The sequence below is a fragment of the Dermacentor albipictus genome, chromosome 2, assembly GCF_038994185.2.
Source record: "Dermacentor albipictus isolate Rhodes 1998 colony chromosome 2, USDA_Dalb.pri_finalv2, whole genome shotgun sequence".
Taxonomy (NCBI): Eukaryota; Metazoa; Arthropoda; class Arachnida; order Ixodida; family Ixodidae; genus Dermacentor; species Dermacentor albipictus.
The window spans coordinates 151472222-151491730 of record NC_091822.1 but is presented as its reverse complement, the minus strand read 5'-3'; the positions used below and the strand labels follow the sequence as shown (position 1 = coordinate 151491730).

Here is a 19509-nt window from a genome sequence, read left to right as displayed (position 1 = left end):
ATATAGGAAGAAAAAATGTCTTTTTCGGCATGAGGTTTTTGTTTGTGAAAGAAAAACTCAACATCTACGTCTCTAACTGATGAATAAAATATCACAATTCTCTAAACAGCATCTACTTAGACATCTAAATCTGCTTTGGTGGAGATTTACAGATTCGTAAACTTGTGCTTAATTTTACAAACTTCCCAACTTTCATCTGTCTTTCTAAAACCTAAGAGGGCCTTAATCAGCATTCTGCTCCCTACAGCTGGAGAAATTCCACTTTCTTTTTTAAATGCAACCAGTCTTACTCAAACCGGTTCGGTGGTTTTTTAGTTAGAGCACTTTTGCATTTCACGTGTATATGAATCAGGAAATTGGCGTTGGTCCCGAGCTAAGGCCTCCTCTTAAAGCACACACGAGCTGTTATAAATGCAAAAGGAAAATTAACACACAGACACGTCTAAAAGCCGAGCTTATTTAGTCACAGGCAGGTATCTAGCTATTCAAGGGAAAGTTATACGTCTGCGTACAACACAATCAGGTCTGCTAATTGCAGCGGTGCATTTTAATTGTAACGTACCTGCAGCATGATCACTTGCACTTCCACGCAGACTGCGGCAGCGACTGCAACCAGTGTGCCTTCTGCCGTGCATACAAGAGCCACAGGAAACCGAGCATGATGCAGAGTACCATCTCAATGTTGTAGCCATCTAACATAGTCTCGCAGGTGCCTCTTTGACTGCTACATGCCTGAAGGTAATGTGGACAGTGTTAGCGCCCAACAGTCAATTCAGCAGCTGTAGTGATGAAAAAATCTTGTGCAATACTAGAGTTTGACCACTATGCAACAAAGTCACTAAAACGACACTTTGCTTCATGATATTGAAATTTCGTTGTGTTGAAATTCGACCTTTCATGTGACTAAGTACATCCTCAAGGTGTTTTTATTACACAGAAGGGCCCGTAAAATTTTCCAAATTATTGGGAAATTGGTGGAAATGAATTTTAATGAGAAAAACACATTTATTTGAACTTGCCGTGTAGGCGATATCTTCGCATTGGCAGTACAAGCGAAACCTGCGAAGCTTTTGCTTTCACGCCAAAAATAGTTTTATGCAGTGTCAGCGATACCTTCACCTCGGTGATACAAGATACAGTTTCGTGCCATGTTGGCTGTATCTTCACATTGGCGGTACAGGCGAAGCCTGCAAATCTTTAGTGTCCACACCGCCACCGCTGCGGAGTGTCGCCCGCAGTTGGGCAGGGCTATCAGCTGAACGCTTGGGTGTCAGTGGACTTAATCAATGGCAAGAGGGTTTTGAGCCCAGTATTATACCGCTACTCATGTTTATCGCTGCTATTGCCACAAAAGGCAGGGAGAATTAGCCACAACAAAAACACCATGTCGGACACTGACGCGGCATAGAATGCATCAATATAAATTCATGATATGCTGCGTCGACACCATACTCGCCAATTATGACCTCCAAAAGCAGGCGGTGCATGATGTGCGCTTTTGTAGGCCATTACCAGCTGAATTCGCAGCTACTGGCAAAGACGTTGCTCTGCTTTGGTGGCTGCTCTGTTGTGTGGCACGCAATTCAAAAGGTGCATTCAAAAGCAACCGCATGTTAATCAACCATTTGACCATCTTCATCCACAGCAGTTTTCATTTATTGCCTTGGTATACCTTGACAGCGGCGAAGCTTCGTTATATTGAAATCACATATAAATGCACTTTACTATGTTGAGGTTCAAGATACATTGTGTTGTATTGACGAAAAGTTATAAAAAGTTAAATATTTGCTTATATCAGGAATTTCATTATGTTGAAATTTGTTATGCTGAGGATAAGCTGCATGCCTTTTCTATAACACCAACAACCCTGTGCACACACAAGGCAACTTAATGTTTCCACCGCCATCGCTTAGGATAGATGTGTGTGTGAGCACAGGACACACCTAGAAACTGTTTGTAGGCCGCTCGAATTCTACTAAAGGTCTCATTAAGTTTAATGAATGAATGTCTGTTGTTTAGTGGCGCAAGGGTCAGGTATGGCCTAAGAGTGCCATGTCAGTGTTCATGAGTTCACAGTGGAACGATGAATTCCGAGAAGATGAGACGTGGCTGAAAGGGGCCTAAAATAAGTCATTGTAATGTGCGTAAAATCTAGATGTAATAAGATTATGGCAGTGACTACTGAGGTTTATTATGAACATGAAGAATGCTTTGCAAAAGAATGATACAGTATACAAGATATGTCAGATGCAAGAATTGGCAAGAAGCACTACTGCCTAAACAGAGCCCTTGAAACACAAGGGCCTAGATGCATGTACTATACAGAAATACTAACACAGCAGCATTCTCTGGAGAGAGGATGCGCTACAAGTTTGTTGGGTTTATAACATGTAGGACAACATTGTTCAAGAAAGCGAGGACTGCTTTGGTATTAAACAGTTCTTTACCAAGAAACATAGCCGGACGAAGGACACAATAGTGGTATGCGAGAGGAAAATGTTTCTTCTCTCTCTTTCGGCTCCCCGACACTCCAGGAGGATGTGAGGGACGGTCAGCCTCTCCCCACATCTACCACAGGTTGGAGGCTCGTTACCAGTCAGTAGAAAATTGTAAGTACCATATATGTGTCCTATTTTGAGAACACAATAGGATATCTGTTCTTCATGTTTTCGTTCTGGAGGGCCAGAAACCTAACTTCAGCTTAATCACATGAAGCTTATTGTTCATTTCAGCATCTCACAAGCGTTGCCAGTGGCTTTGCAGTTTGTTTCCTATGAAAGGCTTCGGATCTGTAGCAGGGTAGCAGCAGAATGATTAACACCTTGTGATGCTTTTGATTTAGTGATTTGGTCGGCAAGCACAGTACCCTCGATTCCTCTATGGCCAGGAACCCAGCATATTATAACATGTCTATGGGATAAACAAATGTTGCACAAGAGTGGGTAAAGCTTAATAAAAACTGGATTTTTGTGCTGTTGTAAAGACATTAACACTTTTACAAGACTTAATGAGTGTGAATATTTTTGCTTTCTCTAGTTTGAATTTGTTTGTTTTACCACAGACAGTACTGCATAGGCTTCTACAGTGAAGGTACTTGTTAGAGGGTTCAATACATCAGATATAGGAAAAAGACGGACCAACAACCACGTAGGATGCGCCAGCATGTGACTTTGACGCGTTGGTGTAGAATTTAGAAGAAGAGTGCTTCGATTGAAGTTCACAGAAATATATTGCCATTCCGAGTCCGGGAATGTGCTTTGTGATTAATTTTATCATGGTGTTTCGAAATACATGGTGCATTAGATGTATAACATGGCAAACGCAAACTATGTTCCCCACAATTTTATGTCGTAAGACCTCTGGAAGCTCCATGCCTGCGCCATAATTGTGCTGCTGACTGCAAGAAAGTCAAAACAGTAATGGGGAGGCACCTCAACAGGAGCTACGACTACTTTGTCGAGTCTTGTGTCATTCTTGGTTTCGTCAGAGCAAACTGGACAGAAAACAGATAAACACACTAAGAAGTGCAGCATGCTGTGATATCTTTTATATGTGATGATGTAGCAATCCTGCACAGTCATAATGCAACTGATGTGTGGCCTCACAAGCACTAGAATATTATTGCCGTACTATAGCTACAGCTTGACCCAGCAACTGGTGCCCTACATGTCATTCTCGGCTCAAGAATCACGAGTGCTTTTGCCTATACGACCTTAGGCGAGTGATGCAGCTCTCTACGGTGATGCTGCAATTTGTGACTGGGCAAAAGGGTTAACTAGCTGCTTGTGAGCTACACACATACGTTTCAATTACTGATATACTGTTGAAACAAAACTGCTGCAATTAACTGTTACAGTTCGTATGAAGTTCCGGTGGACAGTCTGCACGGCCACACAGTGACCAAGTTTGCAGGTAATGTCGGTGCTTTGAACGCGATAATGAATGTTACTTGCTTATATTATGTACACTTGGCCACAATATTTTATGGAACACGAAATCTGAGAAAGAGCTGAATGTCTGCACAGACTCACAATGCAGCTTAGTACTGTGTTTGGATCTACAGGCTGTACTAGTATATGAGAACAAAATTGTGATGTTCGGTTTTACTGACTACTGTTACAGGCTGCTCTAAAATTGAACGTTTTCTGTGATCCTGTGGTCCGTAAAGTTTTGTGGCCGACTATACCTTACTGCTGGAACTGTTCATATACCTATAGTTCTTGGGTATAGGCCAACAGCAGTAGGTTGGCTTGTAGAATTTCACTAAAGAAACCCTGGATAAAGAGCAAAAAACTTAAAAGCGCATGGTGTGCCAGGCAACTAATGGTCCGTGCCTGCCCGAGCGCATCCCTCACAATGGCAGCCAAAAATCAGCATTGCAGCACAGGGTTGTCAGTTTTATGCAGGGCCCCTATAGTTGAACATTTTGCATGCGTCTGCTGCTGAAAAACCTAAAGCTAATTTCCTACTTGTAAGACATAATGTTGGTCTGGAATTGTGATGCTGGGTTTGTCCGGGTACTCTATAAGGTATTGTCATCTGATCTTTACTGTTAGAACAAGTCAAATCCCATTTGAACTCAACTAACATTGCATTCATATTCAAATAGGTGCACCTCCTTATGTGCCAGTTCTCAGCACAACTACAGCCATATTTATAGATGATATGGTATACAATTTGTCCATGTATGGATGCCATTTACCATTAGAGATGAATGGCCACATATGATGCAATCCATTTATGACAATGAGTACCATTTGTAACAGCATTCACAAAACCCCAAATACTGATCATTGCTGTCGCATCTAGTTGTAGCCACAATAATTTTACACAGCTTGAGAATACTGTGTACAGTGGAGAATGCCAAAATTAGTGGGTATGAAAAAAAAAAGCCATTTGTGGTGTGGGTGAAGAAAAACCACAGACATGCTGGTGCTTGGCGTCCACAAATTAAAGTTTAGCCGAGCCCGCTCAATCGGGCAGAAGCCTGGTTCCGCCGTTTCCACTGTAGTATAGTAGTACCAATTCCATATAGCAGTGCGCTACAGTGGTATTGTTTTGCGTCGACTGCGGTGTATAGTAGCTGCCACAGAAGTGAAAGTATGTGAACTCACATCATGATCTTCTATGGATGAACAGCGTAGCCATCCCTTAGTGGCACCAACACATTGGGTGAAAGTAAGACTGTCCACCATCCACAGTGAGAGTGTTGCAGGCCAATTGGAGCCCAGGTTGGCGATGGTGTTGAGGAGAGTCATGTAAGTTCCCCCAATGGCAGGGTCGCTCACCCTTGCATGGAATGCCACCAGGGACACGCAACAGCTGTATACAGTCACCTGCACAGCCGCCAAGATCAGGCATATTCACATTTATTTAAGCACAGTCATAACGGAAGTGCCAATTCATGCTGTCCCAGTAATAAAAGACACCTAAAAGGAGCACTGACAGAATGCTTTTCTCTCGTTTTATTTCATTGTTTTATCTTTATTGAATAGCTGTTGATCCAGCAAATATGTCATGGAGCCTCAATTGCTCGAGAGCCTAACAAATAATTAGTTGAACAACGACGGGAAGCGCCTCGTCTTTGTTCCTTCCTTGTGTGCCGTCACTATTGGCGCTTCATCTATTGAAAAAAAATAATAATTAGTTACTTTTATCTTTCGATGTGTGCCAAGTGTAGCACAGATTAGTGTAGTCAGACTTGAAAAAGAAGACTGATCATATCACCGAAACCTTATGTGGTGTTCTCGTGCTGCCAAACACCACTAACAAGTACTCGCACACCGTGCTACCGAAAGCAGACTCTATTCAACAATGGGCAGGGAGACAAGGGAAGAGAATGAGTCTTCTGTGTTTTCAAGAGAAGTGCTCAATTGGCAGCTTTTGGCAACACATTCATTGTATGGCCTTGAACTACAGCACCAGACTGGCTGTGCTTTGCAATACCATGCGATGATGTGAATTGTTTTTTATTTTCGCATCCAAAGCTGCTGTGCACTTGACACACGTTTCTAACTGGTTGCATAACAGGCATTGTAATCAGTTAACTGTACGTAGTGCTTTTGAGGAATTGAGGCTTCGCACTGTGATTATGGAGCTGACAGCTACCTAAAAATGAAAAAAAAAATGTCTTGGCTCTCCTTGGATGCTGCAGCTGTAGCTGAATCTTAAGTGATCTTATATGTCCTGCCGATGTGTAAAGGTCCACCAGTTGGAAAATAAAACATTGCGATGTGCTGTGCAATGCACACGAGCTTTAGCTGAGCATTTGTTTCTTATGAATTGCTTTTGTGCACGTTTTCCGCTATTTATTTCTTTGTGCTGAGTCTTCGGCATCAGAATAACTTATGTGGAGCCATGACAACAACCCTGATGGTGGGGTATCGATTGGTTGTAAGTAAGCTGTCATGTTTTACGAATTTTCATTTAGGTACCTTTCTTCAGTTACCTTGTTCAAAAAAATGTATCTGGAATTCCTTTAAGGCTGCATGAAATGATAGTTCATTATGCAGCTATGCCTGCATGCAGCTGTAGAGGTTTACTGCACCATGCTTGTACTGTGCTACTGGTATTTTGTGGCCATACCATTGTGTGGAGTTTGTGGGGTTTCGGGCTCTTGAGGTGGTCATCTGGCATGCACGGTATCACGTAGTGAGGAGACCACAAGTTTTATGTATCTCGGCTTCCAATAGAACACCCACAAGAAAGCATATATATAGAGGGAGCAAAGCATAACTTGCAGTAGCATTAGCTCTTAGGTGCTGGTCGTAAAAGAAGTAAATTATAAGCCATCTCCATAATGACATCTGGCCATTTGAATCTGTGTGCACACAAACGTTACCTGGTGCACTACATAGACAACCACAATGACTGTGTAGTAGTAGATGGGGAAGGTTCCATCTGTATTTTTGATATATGTCCAGTGGAGGAGAACCATGAACATCAGTCCAAGGAGCAACCTGCAGGAGCCACAGATCGTACGAAAGGAATAAATAATGCATAAAAGCAAGCATATCTGCTCGAGCATTATCCTTGAATGCAACCAATAAAGCTTTTCACAAAGCTTGCACAATATGGGTTGAACTATAAACTTTCATTTTTGGAATAATGCAAAACGTGGTGCTAAGTTAAAGGGGCTCAAAAACATTTTTCTGAACATGGTAAAGAAATGCCACCGATATGTAGACGAGGCTCCTGTGAACGTGTGAGCCAAATATTGTTGCATTGCATGCAGCAGGGAACTTACAATCTCCTGTCAGAAATGTGAAAAGTCACTTGGTCACTCCTTCACAATATCCTCGTGCAGCTACATTGCAAGCAGCCTTCCACCAACAGTTATTGGCTGATTTCGTTTTCGCGCGAACGTTCTCGGTAATGCTATAATTGCTAATTTTTAGTTATATAAATGAAAAATACATGTCTCTGATCTCAAGACGACAAAAAGAAATGTATTTCAGCTTTGCACTTCGTCTACTCACGACAGTTGCACGTAGCTGTCTACAGAGCATGCCCTCCTAGAATGCACTGGCGTGCTTCGCAGCGTAGACACCACAGCTGTCACGGAGTGCCGCAACAAGCCCTCTCGTCGGTGAGACGATCAGACAACCATGTGTGCTGATTGGTCTTTGTAAGTAACCTAGCTCCAGGTGCCGAGCACCCATCTTGCATCGAGAGAGCACTACACATGCCTAAACCAGAACTAGCGTTAAAAAAAAAAGAAAGAAGAGGAAGAAGCCCTTTTGGGCGAGGCCTTGCCCTCTTGCCCTCCTCTCTGCGTAGCTTCCAGAACGCTAATGGAGACCAAAAGAAAGCCATGCGTCAGTGTAATAGCTACCTCTAACTTCACTTGAAGGATTCAACAAATTTTTGTGGAGGGAGATTCATGCAGCAAAGTCCTTTAATAATGAGGCTATTCTACGATCAGTTAGAAAAGTGTTTTAAAGTGTAGTTTTTATTCAACTAGCCATCCTTACTTGACGACTGAATTGACTTTTTTTTTTCCTTGTATATGTGTGTTGTATATATTTATTTTTCATTTCATTTAGTATTTTGTTCCTTAGTTTGTTTCTAACGAAATAAACTGCTTAGGATGAGAAACGCAATGAAGAATTGCCATTAAATTTTGTCCCTTACTACTCAGTTAAGTAGAATCTCGCAGCAGTACCAGTGACAGAGTCCGGCACCAATTTTACAAAGGCAACATTTTTAATTTCTTATTAATAAAAAGTTACGACCCTGTGCTTTCACAGGCATACCAGGCTTAGTGCTTCTATATCCGTGCAAAGAATGAAGCTTTGTTCTTGGTGTATCAAACTCTTGTGAAACACCAGTGAAAAAAAGCAAGTGAGGAAAGCTGACCGCTGTATTGCTGCAGGTCTCTCTATGCTCTCTTCCATACCTGTAAGGGTAGGCCTTGAAAAAGACGTTTAGGGGTCTGTGACCGCCAGTATGCTTGCTTATCATGAACGGCAGCATAATCTGCACGGGCACCATGGGGATTGCCAGCAGGGCCAAATTTTCCCGGCGCAAGCCAGCCTGTAGGAGCTTCAGCCCCGTCACATTGTCAGCTGCAGCAAAGCCCACCTGCACAGTGGTGGTACATCCTGCGTGAGTTTCACGACCATTGGCATTGAGCAAAGGAAGGCTACCACTTTGCTGGACACACAAAGTGAAAAACACAAAATTTTAGCCCAAGCCCCAAGTAAATTTCTTGTGGATGTCAGCTGGTAAGGGTTTCTCAACACTATGATATAAATATAACCTGGAACTTGTCAAGCTTTTCCACGTGGCTCTCATATTTACTAATCCTTTACTAATCCTAAAACCTTGAACAACTTCACTTGTGCTATGTCACCTTCTAAACATAATAGTGTAGCTACAAATGGCAACAGACTGCTTTAGCAAGGTGTTATTGCCTTATCGTTGCTCCTATTGCCCTTGCCAGGCACAAAGCTCATATGCACCCACAGAAGTCAGTGCATGCACAGTTAACACTTGGATAAGGGAGCAAAAGACAGAAATGGTAAGGCAGTAACACTAAGCCAGAGAGCGTGAAACCTGGCTATTAGGTTTTTATTAAACGTAAAGAACAGTACAGACAATGGAACAAGTGATACATTCGACTGTCGTTACAGCGAACCCTGATAATCTGACAAGAAAACGTCTGTTTTACCCAAAGTCCGTAATATGAGAAATGGCTGAATTCCGTAACTGCAACCTTTCCTTGTTTTTTAATTTGGACATTTGCCCTCACTCTTTGCAACAATATTGTCAGACATTGCGAGTTTCGGTCGCAATGTCTGACAATATAGATAAGCGTGGCAGCAGCGGCGAGTGGATTAACCTTCATGCTGTCTCTCGCTTCAACGCAAACTAAATGTTGAAAGCACAGCGCATACGAAGCTACTAGCACTGGGCGCACTTTGTCCACATCACAGATCGCTTTGAAGACGAGACCTGCACGGATGCACACTTTGCCCATATCGCAGGTCGCTTTCAAGATACAACGGCCGCTCCCAGAGTAACCCTCCCTTGGGCATCGCGCGTGCCCGATGTTGAGCCGCAATCAACGGCTGACCCTCGCAAGTCGGCTGTCAGCCTGTGTCAACACGGCAAATGTATGTTTATACGCCCGATTTCGAAAAAAAATTGCAGCTAATTTTGTTCGCTGTAGCCTATAGTCCATTGTAGCACGATCCATTAAAAGTGAAATTTGTTGCATTTAATAAAATAGGTAGAACAAACTAAAGTTGAACATAGGCCACTATATCCAAAAGTATGTTGTATGCGGGTCCGTTGTAACGAGCGTAAACTGTATTGCATTGTTGTTGTGTGCCTCTAAGCTAACACATTCTGTGTTTGCTATCTACATTATTGCACGCCTCCAAATAAAGATCATTATAGCACCATGTCCTTCTTGTATCTCTTGTTCTATTGGCTATACTGTTCGCTATGCTGAATGCAATGATAAAATGTCCTAACGATGTAATGCAATCCAATGCATGAAGTGATTAGCAACGATACAACAAGGGATGTCTAAGGCTGGAGCCAACCTGTCAACAAGGAGCCTTGTCTTGCCCTGACGAAGACATGTTCCCTTGTTGTTGGCTGCAGACTGAAGCTTACCATGTTTGGCCACTGTTGATCACTTCATGTCTTCGTCTTTCCGTGAACCTGTTACCTTGCTTTGGTTTTTATCAAGGCCTCAAGTGAGACTGAGACCCGTCGTCTGGATGTTCTACTTTAATGCGAATAGCATTCTTAGGATACTTCACAGTTTCCACAACCTGTCTATGTCCGTCTCTAATCGTGTACTCCAATCGACATCAACTTTGGTCACTGGGTAGTCCATGGTCTAATGGGTGGAGCATTAGGCTGCTTTGCTGGGGGAATTAGGATCGAAACCAATCGTCCGGCCAACTTGGGTCATGGGGCATGCAACACTGAGCGCGTGCCTTTCTCAATGAACCTCTTTGACGGCAACTTGGGTCACTGGGTGTGTCCCATTGGGTATGTGCCGCTCTCCATTGACATAAAGAAATCCATTAAAGTTTAGGTGTACTGGGAAGAATCAAACCGGCATCATATGTATTCATACAATATTGTCTGAACATATATATATATATATATATATATATATATATATATATATATATATATATATATATATATATATATATATATATATATACACACACACACACATACACACGCGCGCGCGCATGGCATGCGGACTTTGTGGTGGTGCCACTAGATGACAGCATGTCCAGAGGGAAGTGCGAGAAAGGAGCCCGTCTCCCTGCATGCCTCCTACATGATGGGTTTCGGTAGTGGCAATACAGTGTGTCGCTACGTTGCTTCAATGCTCATCGCATTAACGCCAACATTCGTCGTGAGATGAGTTCTGCGAGAATTCTTTGTACACATTCATACCTTGGTGTGAGGTACTAATAAAGACGCACACTACCACGACAAAGGCCATTCACCTGGCACGTTAACAGAAAAATGCACTGTGTGCGGACACTGGGGAGCTGAAAGATGCGCAGTGCCATCTTGTATGTCTGAGCGATACCCAGATCAGGGTGGCCATCCTCATCTGGGTTAGATGCATCTTGTTCGTGTTTCAGCAGGGCCACCAGAGTGGTTGTCACCATGAACAGGATGCCCGAAAAATACAGGAATCCTGCGGACACAACGCAATTAGTGAGTTGCAATGCAGCCCTGGATTCATAATTTGTCTTGTGTTTTTGCTGCAGCTGCACAAAGTTATGCGCAAACCTAACGCACTTTTGTGATGGCTAAGTGGTAACTCGATTTGATGCTTGCAGTATTTTTAGAAATCGTACCTGTGATTTCTGAGTCACAAAGTGCTTGTTGTTTTATTTACGAGATGACAATACTGCGGCTTTCAGAAACGTTAAGACAGTGTCCTTGGCCTCTTTATTATCGCACATGTTTAGGAAAACACATTGTGTTGATTAGACAGTAAAGTATCATCACTATGGAGGGTTAAGATTGCATACGATAGAACACAGCGACCTGTTTACAAATGCCTGATTTCAGATATCCAATACATTGTCACTATGTTAAGAAACAAAATAAAATGCTTTTAGTTGTGCACACGGGGTGATTGACACCACAGTTTTCATGTCTGAACACTTGGCAGAATATTCTCTGCCATTCACCAACAGTAGCAATATTCAAATTAAACATATGTTAGCTATGCAGAGTTTCCAGTAAATAATAAGCAAAGCCTAATTTATTGGTCTAATAAAAAGTTTTCAAATTTCCTGTAGACAAAAACTGTACTGAATATTACGCGTAATAGCAAACACCAAATTCATTATTGTGTATCTCAAACTGCTAAAGCTCTCATTTCATAATTGCAATGCTGCTTTAGAAATCCGTGCATTATAACAAAGGCCATGTGGAATATTTGTGTCGAATCGTGTTTTACTTTTGTTCTGCACTGATCAAGTTTTTACATTTGTTTATTGACTGTTTTTCATTGCTGAGGCCCAAACGACGCTAATTACGTGGGGCTGCAGACATGTCAAGCCGCCTACTGGGAGCTTGTCCTCCATCTGTACTGTACATGGTGGAAAATAAAGGTTTGATTTGATTTGATTTATTTTACGGCTTCGTAATGGCAGCATTCACTCATTCTCACCACCACAATCCTCAGTGCTACATAACTATGTTTCTATAGCTCACCAGAGTTAAACTTCCACCAAGTTTATAGAAGCAGTAACTTTTGAGGGAGAACATTTGCCACGTGCTAAAATGGATCTTAATTGACAGCAAAGGTGTTGGTTCCTGCATTGAAGCCTCTTGAAATTATGCTCTGACAGTAATTATACTAGTTTGTACATGCCAGCAATGACACTTTCACCGAGGCATAATAGGGCCATATGGTTCATTTGTGCAAACAGGGGTGTTTATAAGTCAGCAGACTTCAGCAATTGCTCTGGCTCTGTACTCATTTACTCGTAGGTCGGCACACTCGCTCACAAGTGCAAGTGACTCGTACTATCTCCACATTCCCTTCACAGGCGTGAAATAGAGCGAGTGACGAAGGGTGTGGGTGGATAATGGTATATTAACTAGGGATAATTTCGATGAATTTGAGTGGGTGTGTGAATGGTAGTGAGAGCTGGTTAACGTGTGTACAAGTGAAAGTCAAGTGATGGTGGTTTTAAATAGATGGGAGTAGGAACGTAGATGACTGTCGGTGAATGTGAGTGGTCCTGAGTTTGTATGTGGGTGAGTGGCTGCGAGTGGAAGTGGACTCTAGTATGAGCATTATTGGGTACTGGTAGCTGGGAATGGAAGCAGCTATGAATGCGAGTGAATGTTAGTGAGTATTGAGCAGGAATGAGTAGGCATGAGTAGGAATGTGAGTGAGTGCCGATGAGCGTGAGTGCATGTAAAAGTGAGCCAGTACATAGCTAGTGAAAATATTGGCGAGTGAGTACAGGTGACTCTCCGCTTGATACACGTACATGTGCATTTACTGCGACAGTATCAGGCTTTAACAGGAAGCACTGCCACATTCTCATGAATAGCTCCTCCTTTGCAATGTACACAAATGCCGTCCTTGCTCGCTACAGTATTGCATGTTGTGCCCTCCAAGATGGAACAAACACCACTACTCTCAGAGTCCATATGGGGCACAAAGAAATGTACAATTCACCCAATTCTAAAGCTGTGTGATCCAAAAGTGGCTAGTACAAGCAGTTCCCAAATTCATATGGTGGCAGTGGTGCTGGGCAGTTTTGCTTTGGTGAAGCTGAGGAATAGTTTATTTTGATGATGACAGCTAGGATAAAAATAAATGGTTGTCATCGTGAGCCTAATGGAAAGGACATACAGAAGAACATAACAAGCACAGTAAATATAACAACCAAGTAGCAGGAGGATCCTCACCATCAAGGGTGACGATACCATCCTTATGAGGTACGGATCTCAGGTAGCGGTTGCAGAAGTCTGCAGACTCGAGAGCTAGTAAGACCACGTTGCCCAAGATGTATCCGGCAGTTTGCCCCACAGAATTGCATGTGGAGGCATAGCCTACGTGTCTCCTGTAATGGTGAAGGGACATGCCATTTGTACTGTTACAGAGTACTGTGTATGTCAAACCTCTTTATAACGAAGTCACATTGGACATGAAAGTATCATCGCAGAAATCGGCGGCAAAAGAAATTGCAGTCAGGTTTATGTGAAAGAAATGCATAAGTAAGGTGCCTCCTAAGGGCCAGCAAATTCTCTCCTGCGGATTCTGACAACCAGTCGACCTGTTGCCGTGGTTATACGAGGCCTCGCAAACAAGAATTACTATATGCGCTCTACACAGCCGCAGGTACGCAACCGTGCAGTTGTTGCCGCGTGGGATCAGCCCAATGGCTTCCGACTGGGGTCCTACCAACCCAAGCTGCTGGCCAAGACATGAATCCGTACTCCGCTGCTGATCTCACTATCGATCGCCTATAAGGTCCACGAGTGCGAACATATTGGGATATTGGTGTTGTAGCACACTACTGCGTGCCGCAATGGTCTGGTCACAAGAGGATGACTACGATGCGCCCAGCACGCTGACGGTGCGCGAGCAATAGAATCGGCAGAATCAGGCTTCCACCTGATTGAGTGGCCTTGGCTAAAGTATAATTTGTGGACACCAGGCATCAGCGTCTGTCTGGTTTTTTATTCACCCACAAATTGGTGACTCCAATCTGGACTTCAAATCATCACTCTCAGCTCCTGGCGCCTCAGCCACTTCGCTTGGCCTACCACCTAGAGGAGCTCAAGACCCGCTGTCTTCGTGGTCCGCCTTCTTCCAGTCAGCCGTGACCTCGGATTCTCCCGATCAAGTACTGCCGTCAGTGCCACTACCCCGCGATCCTAAGGTCTTCGCTTTCAAGTTCTCGGAGTGCTAGTCGCCGGACTTGGAGCTTTGGTTCATTGCCGTCGAACCCTTGCTGTGTGGCCACTGCCTCAGTTCGCAGTTGACCATGTTCAACCATATCGTAGCGCTTCCACCTATTACTGCTGCGACTGTTCGCGATATTCTGCGCTAAGCTTTCTGCGATGCTTTGTCACCAGCCACTCTGCTGGCCGCAGTGCTTAGGCCACCAGGCCTAACCAGCGCCGCTTCGCTGGGAGTCGGCAACCAAAGTTGCTGTCCTGTGCCAGTCGACATGGCGGAAACATTGCTCGTGTCCGTCATGTTTGCGACCTCGCATGCGCGATTCAAGCCCGAAACACCATGTGGCATTCGGAATTTCGCTTATTAGTGTTATATATTGGTGCTAATCTCATAAAAATGTTTACACCCTTTGGAGCTTATCTTGCCCCACAACAATAATCGTCATCTGTCTTGCTTGCATTTCCTTTCTTGAAAACTCTACGCTCACTGCTTTCCTGTTGCGAATGCAGTGTCACGTTGATAACGCGCAAGCCGTTAAGGGCTTGGAAGTACCGGACCCGCAGCATTGAAGAAAGGAAATGAGGCAAGACAGATGCCGATTCTTGTCGGACAAGGTAAGACCCAAAGGCTGTAAACTTTTTTTTTTCTTTTTGAGGTGCATGGTTAGGTGGTGGTGCCGCAGAAATTGTGCAGGTCCGAAAATAAGGCGTCTGAAAAATCAGTAGGCGACTCTATTGGACATTTGCTACCATAATATGTATTTTAAAGCACGTGCTAACGAAAATTTGCTTCTTCGCTACAACCGATATCGTGCCGTTGGTGCACTCATGATTTTGTTATACCAGGAGAATGCTCCGTCGAAATTAAGCATGACCAACCAAATATTATATTTACTTTGTTATATCCGATGATTCGTTAAATCCGTGTTCGTTATATCGAGTTTTGGCTGTATATACAGTTAACCATCTACATACCAACCAGTATAATGAAATTCTCAATATAACGAAGTATTTAACGTTTTATATCTTGTCCGTAGAACACCATGTATTTCGAGCCTCAGCATAACGAAGCGTGTTTGTGCACGATTTACAAAATTTCACTGCTGCCGCGAGAGAATACCAAGGCAACAAATGGAAACTGCCGCGGGCGCAGATGGTCAAATGGTTGGTTTAGAATTGCGGCTGCTTGCGAACGCGCACATCTCAAATCGCGCGCCGAGCGACCAAGAGCGACCGCCGGAGCGAGTAGCGCGTAGCAACTGAGCCTGTGGCCGTCATGTTCCATATCAAGTCCAAGTTCCATATCAAGTCCTGTCTTCAAGCGCGAGATTGGGGAGAGAGCGCAAGCGCGCTGGGCGCTGGAGGTGGGGGGGGGGGGGTGAGCGAGGGGCAGGTGAGCGCTTGCCTCCTCTCCTATCCTTGCCGTAACTACACGTGACCGTCAGCCCCGCTGGGCGCGCACACGTGGCGGGTGCACAACCAAGATGGCCGTGGCTTCATGAGCGCTGTCTCCTCGTGCGTTTAGTGCTGGAGATAGCGTAAGCTCTAGTTTCGGAGATGCGTTGAAGCGAGAGGCAGACGAAGCGTTCGTTCCTTCCTGCCGGCTCTCATGATAGCGTAGACCCGCTGCGGGCGACACTGTCAGCCGCGGCGGCGGAGTGGACGCGGAAGCTTAGCAGGCTTCGCCTTGTACCGCCGATGTGAAGATATCGCCTGCACGACATGAAACCGGATATTTGGTTGCCGGCTGTCAAATTCAACAAAATGAACATGTTATTTCTCGTTGAAGTGTTTTTTTCACGATTGCCAAAGTTATGCGGTCCCTTGTACCTTTCTGCATAAGAGGTCGAATTTCATTATAACAAAATTTCGATGTGACGAAGCAAAGTCTCAATTTTAAGCACTTCGTTATATCGAGGTTTGTGTGCTACATTGTGCCCAGAGAGCCGCTTTCAGAGCTAAATTAACGCGTTTAATACTTGAATGAACTAAAAAGGTGGAAAGAGCGCAAGAACGACGACACCCAGAAGAAGAAACAGGCACGTGTGGTGTGTGTTTCTTCCTGTGTGTGTTGTCGTTTTTTGCGCTCTTTCCCCCTTTTGAGGTCATGCTTAACCAACTAGCCCAGCGTCGCATATACTTCAATGAATCCGAATGCGATGTAGAAAAAGGTCTGTCTTTTCGGAAGAGAAAGTGCGCGACAGTATACTGTGCATTCGCTCACCGTGAGAGCATTGTGAGGGCCCAGCCATCGACGGCAATGTCCTGAGTAGCCGCAAGGAAGTTTAGCGACATGAATATGAGCGTCAGCAAGAGGACGCTGGGCTGCGTCGTGCTGCCGCCTTCCTCGTCGCCCAGCAGGGACCGCACGTGCGACGACAGCCAGAAGAAGGACAGGCCAATGGCGTACTGGGTGGGCACCAGCCAAGACTTGCGTCGGCCGAAGCGGCTCGAGTACAGAGAGTCTACGATGGGTGCCCATAGGAGCTTCACGCTGAAGGGCCATGTGACAAAGCTGAACAGGGCTTGCTCCTGCGTGACACGATCGCACGGCGTCTCCATTTAGCCTAAAATCAGCGGACTGATTTTTAGTGGCAGAAACCAGAGCCATTCCCTACATCTCAACGTCATAAAGATAGTGGCGCCTACCACAGCCCCCCCCCCCCCCCCCCAATGTGCGCATTTGTAATGCAGCACTCTGACAAGCATTTCTGTGCAGCAGGGAGGTGTAAAAAAAGGGAAAAAAGGGAAACCTGCTGGGTATGCAGCACATGCATGCTTCCGAAAGCATTTCGCTCATTTTCGCGACGTCATGGCAGAGGTGAACTCCGAGCGTCCCTCGAAAACTATTTTTTGAAGCGTAGAAGCACAGAGGTTAGCTTCAATGTGGTTTTATGGGTTGAGCTACCAGAGGATTCTTAAGTTGTCACCGACAATATTGGTAAACGAGCTCTGGCCTGCTCTGACGTTTAGTGTTCAGCAACGACATCTACCTCTGAAGTGATGCTTTGCACAAAGGGTAAAAAAACAAAAGTGATAGCCAATTTCTTTTGTATGTGTGTGTGTTGGGGGAGGGGGGTGCAGACAGTGCCCCACGTATGTATCGCATATGTAATAATCGCATATATGAATCGATAGCACACCTTGTAGCTGATGCGCCTGTTTTGAAGCAAAAGGGGCACAGCTGAACTAAGGCCCAGTGGTATGCCCTGAAGCAAGTACAGGAACAGCAGGAGCGCAATGCTACGCCACTCTTCTCGCACACCACCGACGCGGTCTTTGTTGTTGTGGTGGCCGTCCCCGCTTGCATGGCCATCCGCCACCGAAGGATCTTTGTTTTGAGCCAGCGTGCCTAAGGTGATGTCTCTGACGGAATCTTGATGCTCGCTGATGGGACGCCTGCGTATCTCGATGTCACATGGTGGGCTTCTGCTGCGAAACACAAAGCACGGGGTGCTCACGCGGCCAGTCACAACAGACCTCTCCTCGGGTACGTCACACCGCGCCGGCGACGTCACGAGCAGCATCAGCATACGATTACGCGAAGATTAAGGTAAAAAAATAAATGGCCCGAAAAAGTTACACATGACAATACATATGCGACAAAACAGAGGAGAGTAAGCGCTTGTATCCAAGTCAATCACTGAAGGATACCGGGATATACCGTGCACGTATGTATATATATATATATATATATATATATATATATATATATATATATATATATATATATATATATATATATATATATTTATTTATTTATTTATTTATTTATATAGCGTGGATGTTAGCGTTTATCTAAACTTACAGTACCATATTGTTGCTCGTCTTGTTTGAGTAATTAGCCAAGATAAATAAACTCTTTAAAAATAGCTTGAGACGTTCAGACGTCAATAGGAAAGTTGTGGAGCTTCACAAATATTGCCCAACCCAGGTACTTCCAACGACGTAGACGTAGCGTGGCCGTTTTTAATCGGGAAACACGAAAGCCCGCGGAGTTTTAAAAATACCACGTGACAGCGCGCTCTGTGCGCCCGAATGCGCCGCGATTGCTGCGCTCTCGTGAGTGATTTGTAAAAACATCGCCAGCGCCGCGCCTTCCCTTCACTAAAGTGAACTTTACCTTCACTTACGAGAAAGGGCTTGAACCTTTGCTCGGCTCTGACATTACCGGCAGCGGCTGGCGACGGCCAGCAGCTACTCGCGCCTGTCGCCGAAGAACGCGCCGTCATCAGAAGTTTATTCCGATATGACGAGAAGAGCCGTTTTTTTTTTTCAGCGTTCAATTCGGTGCGGAATGGAAAAGATGCACACAAAGCATGCATCATACATCTGGAACCTGTGCGAGAGAGAGCATCATTTATTGCAACGTCGATTCTCTTCCAAGCTATACCAGCGGCTAGATGCATGTGAGCTCGACTGTCTATTACTGTCGTGCCGCGCAACCGTTTCGAAGAATTTGTTTGCAGTGCCTAGAGCATGCCCTACTCAAGCGAGCAGAAGGGGAACATTGTCTTAGCCTTGGGAGCGGCACGGGGCAACAAGCGGGAAGCTGCCAAGGTATACCGAAATTGGCGATGTGGGGGCAGACCTAGCACGAATACTTGACGCTGAAAGAAACAGGTAGCTTCAAGAAGCGGCACAGAAAGGGGGCCATCAGTGAAGAGGCTGAAGGAGAAATTTGGGTTTCATGACTGCAAACCCTCGTTCCAGCATGCATGCGGGATGTGAGTGGCGAGGTCGGCATTTCAGTCTTCAGTGTCAAGAGTTCTTAGGAAGGCTGAAATGCATCCGTATCACCCCCAAGAGCATCAGAAGCTGCAAGAAAGAGACTTTCAAAGGCGGCTTGATTTCTCAAATTGGATCCTTGTGAACAGTGACGAAATACCGGATTTTGTTGACGAAGTACTCTGGACAGATGAGGCAACCTTCTCCAGAAATTCTCAACATCCATAATGTCCATTACTGGAGCGTTACGAACCCGCATAGGGTGGCGCAGAGCAGACACCAGTACCAATGATCATTCAGTGTGTGCGGTATTTTTGACGGAAGAATAATTAGCCCCATATTTTCTGACCACATGCTTAC

General features: G+C 44.6%; 1 protein-coding gene across 3 annotated transcripts in view; it reads right to left on the bottom strand.

The window, feature by feature from the left end:
* Positions 1 to 19509, bottom strand: part of LOC135899848 (acetyl-coenzyme A transporter 1-like) — a 28010-nt gene that overhangs the window by 2683 nt on the left and 5818 nt on the right. Inside the window, exons 2-9 of one of the 3 annotated variants that reach the window (XM_065429229.1) lie at positions 17565 to 17853; positions 16646 to 16953; positions 13426 to 13580; positions 10986 to 11182; positions 8399 to 8583; positions 6842 to 6959; positions 5115 to 5336; positions 563 to 732 (exon numbers count right to left, since the gene is read on the bottom strand). In XM_065429229.1, coding sequence (XP_065285301.1) covers positions 574 to 732; positions 5115 to 5336; positions 6842 to 6959; positions 8399 to 8583; positions 10986 to 11182; positions 13426 to 13580; positions 16646 to 16953; positions 17565 to 17853 — 1633 coding nt within the window. In that variant the 3' untranslated portion in view covers positions 563 to 573. The remainder of the gene's footprint in view (positions 1 to 562; positions 733 to 5114; positions 5337 to 6841; positions 6960 to 8398; positions 8584 to 10985; positions 11183 to 13425; positions 13581 to 16645; positions 16954 to 17564; positions 17854 to 19509) is intronic. The other 2 variants (XM_070534107.1, XM_065429230.1) reach the window with 2 other exon arrangements.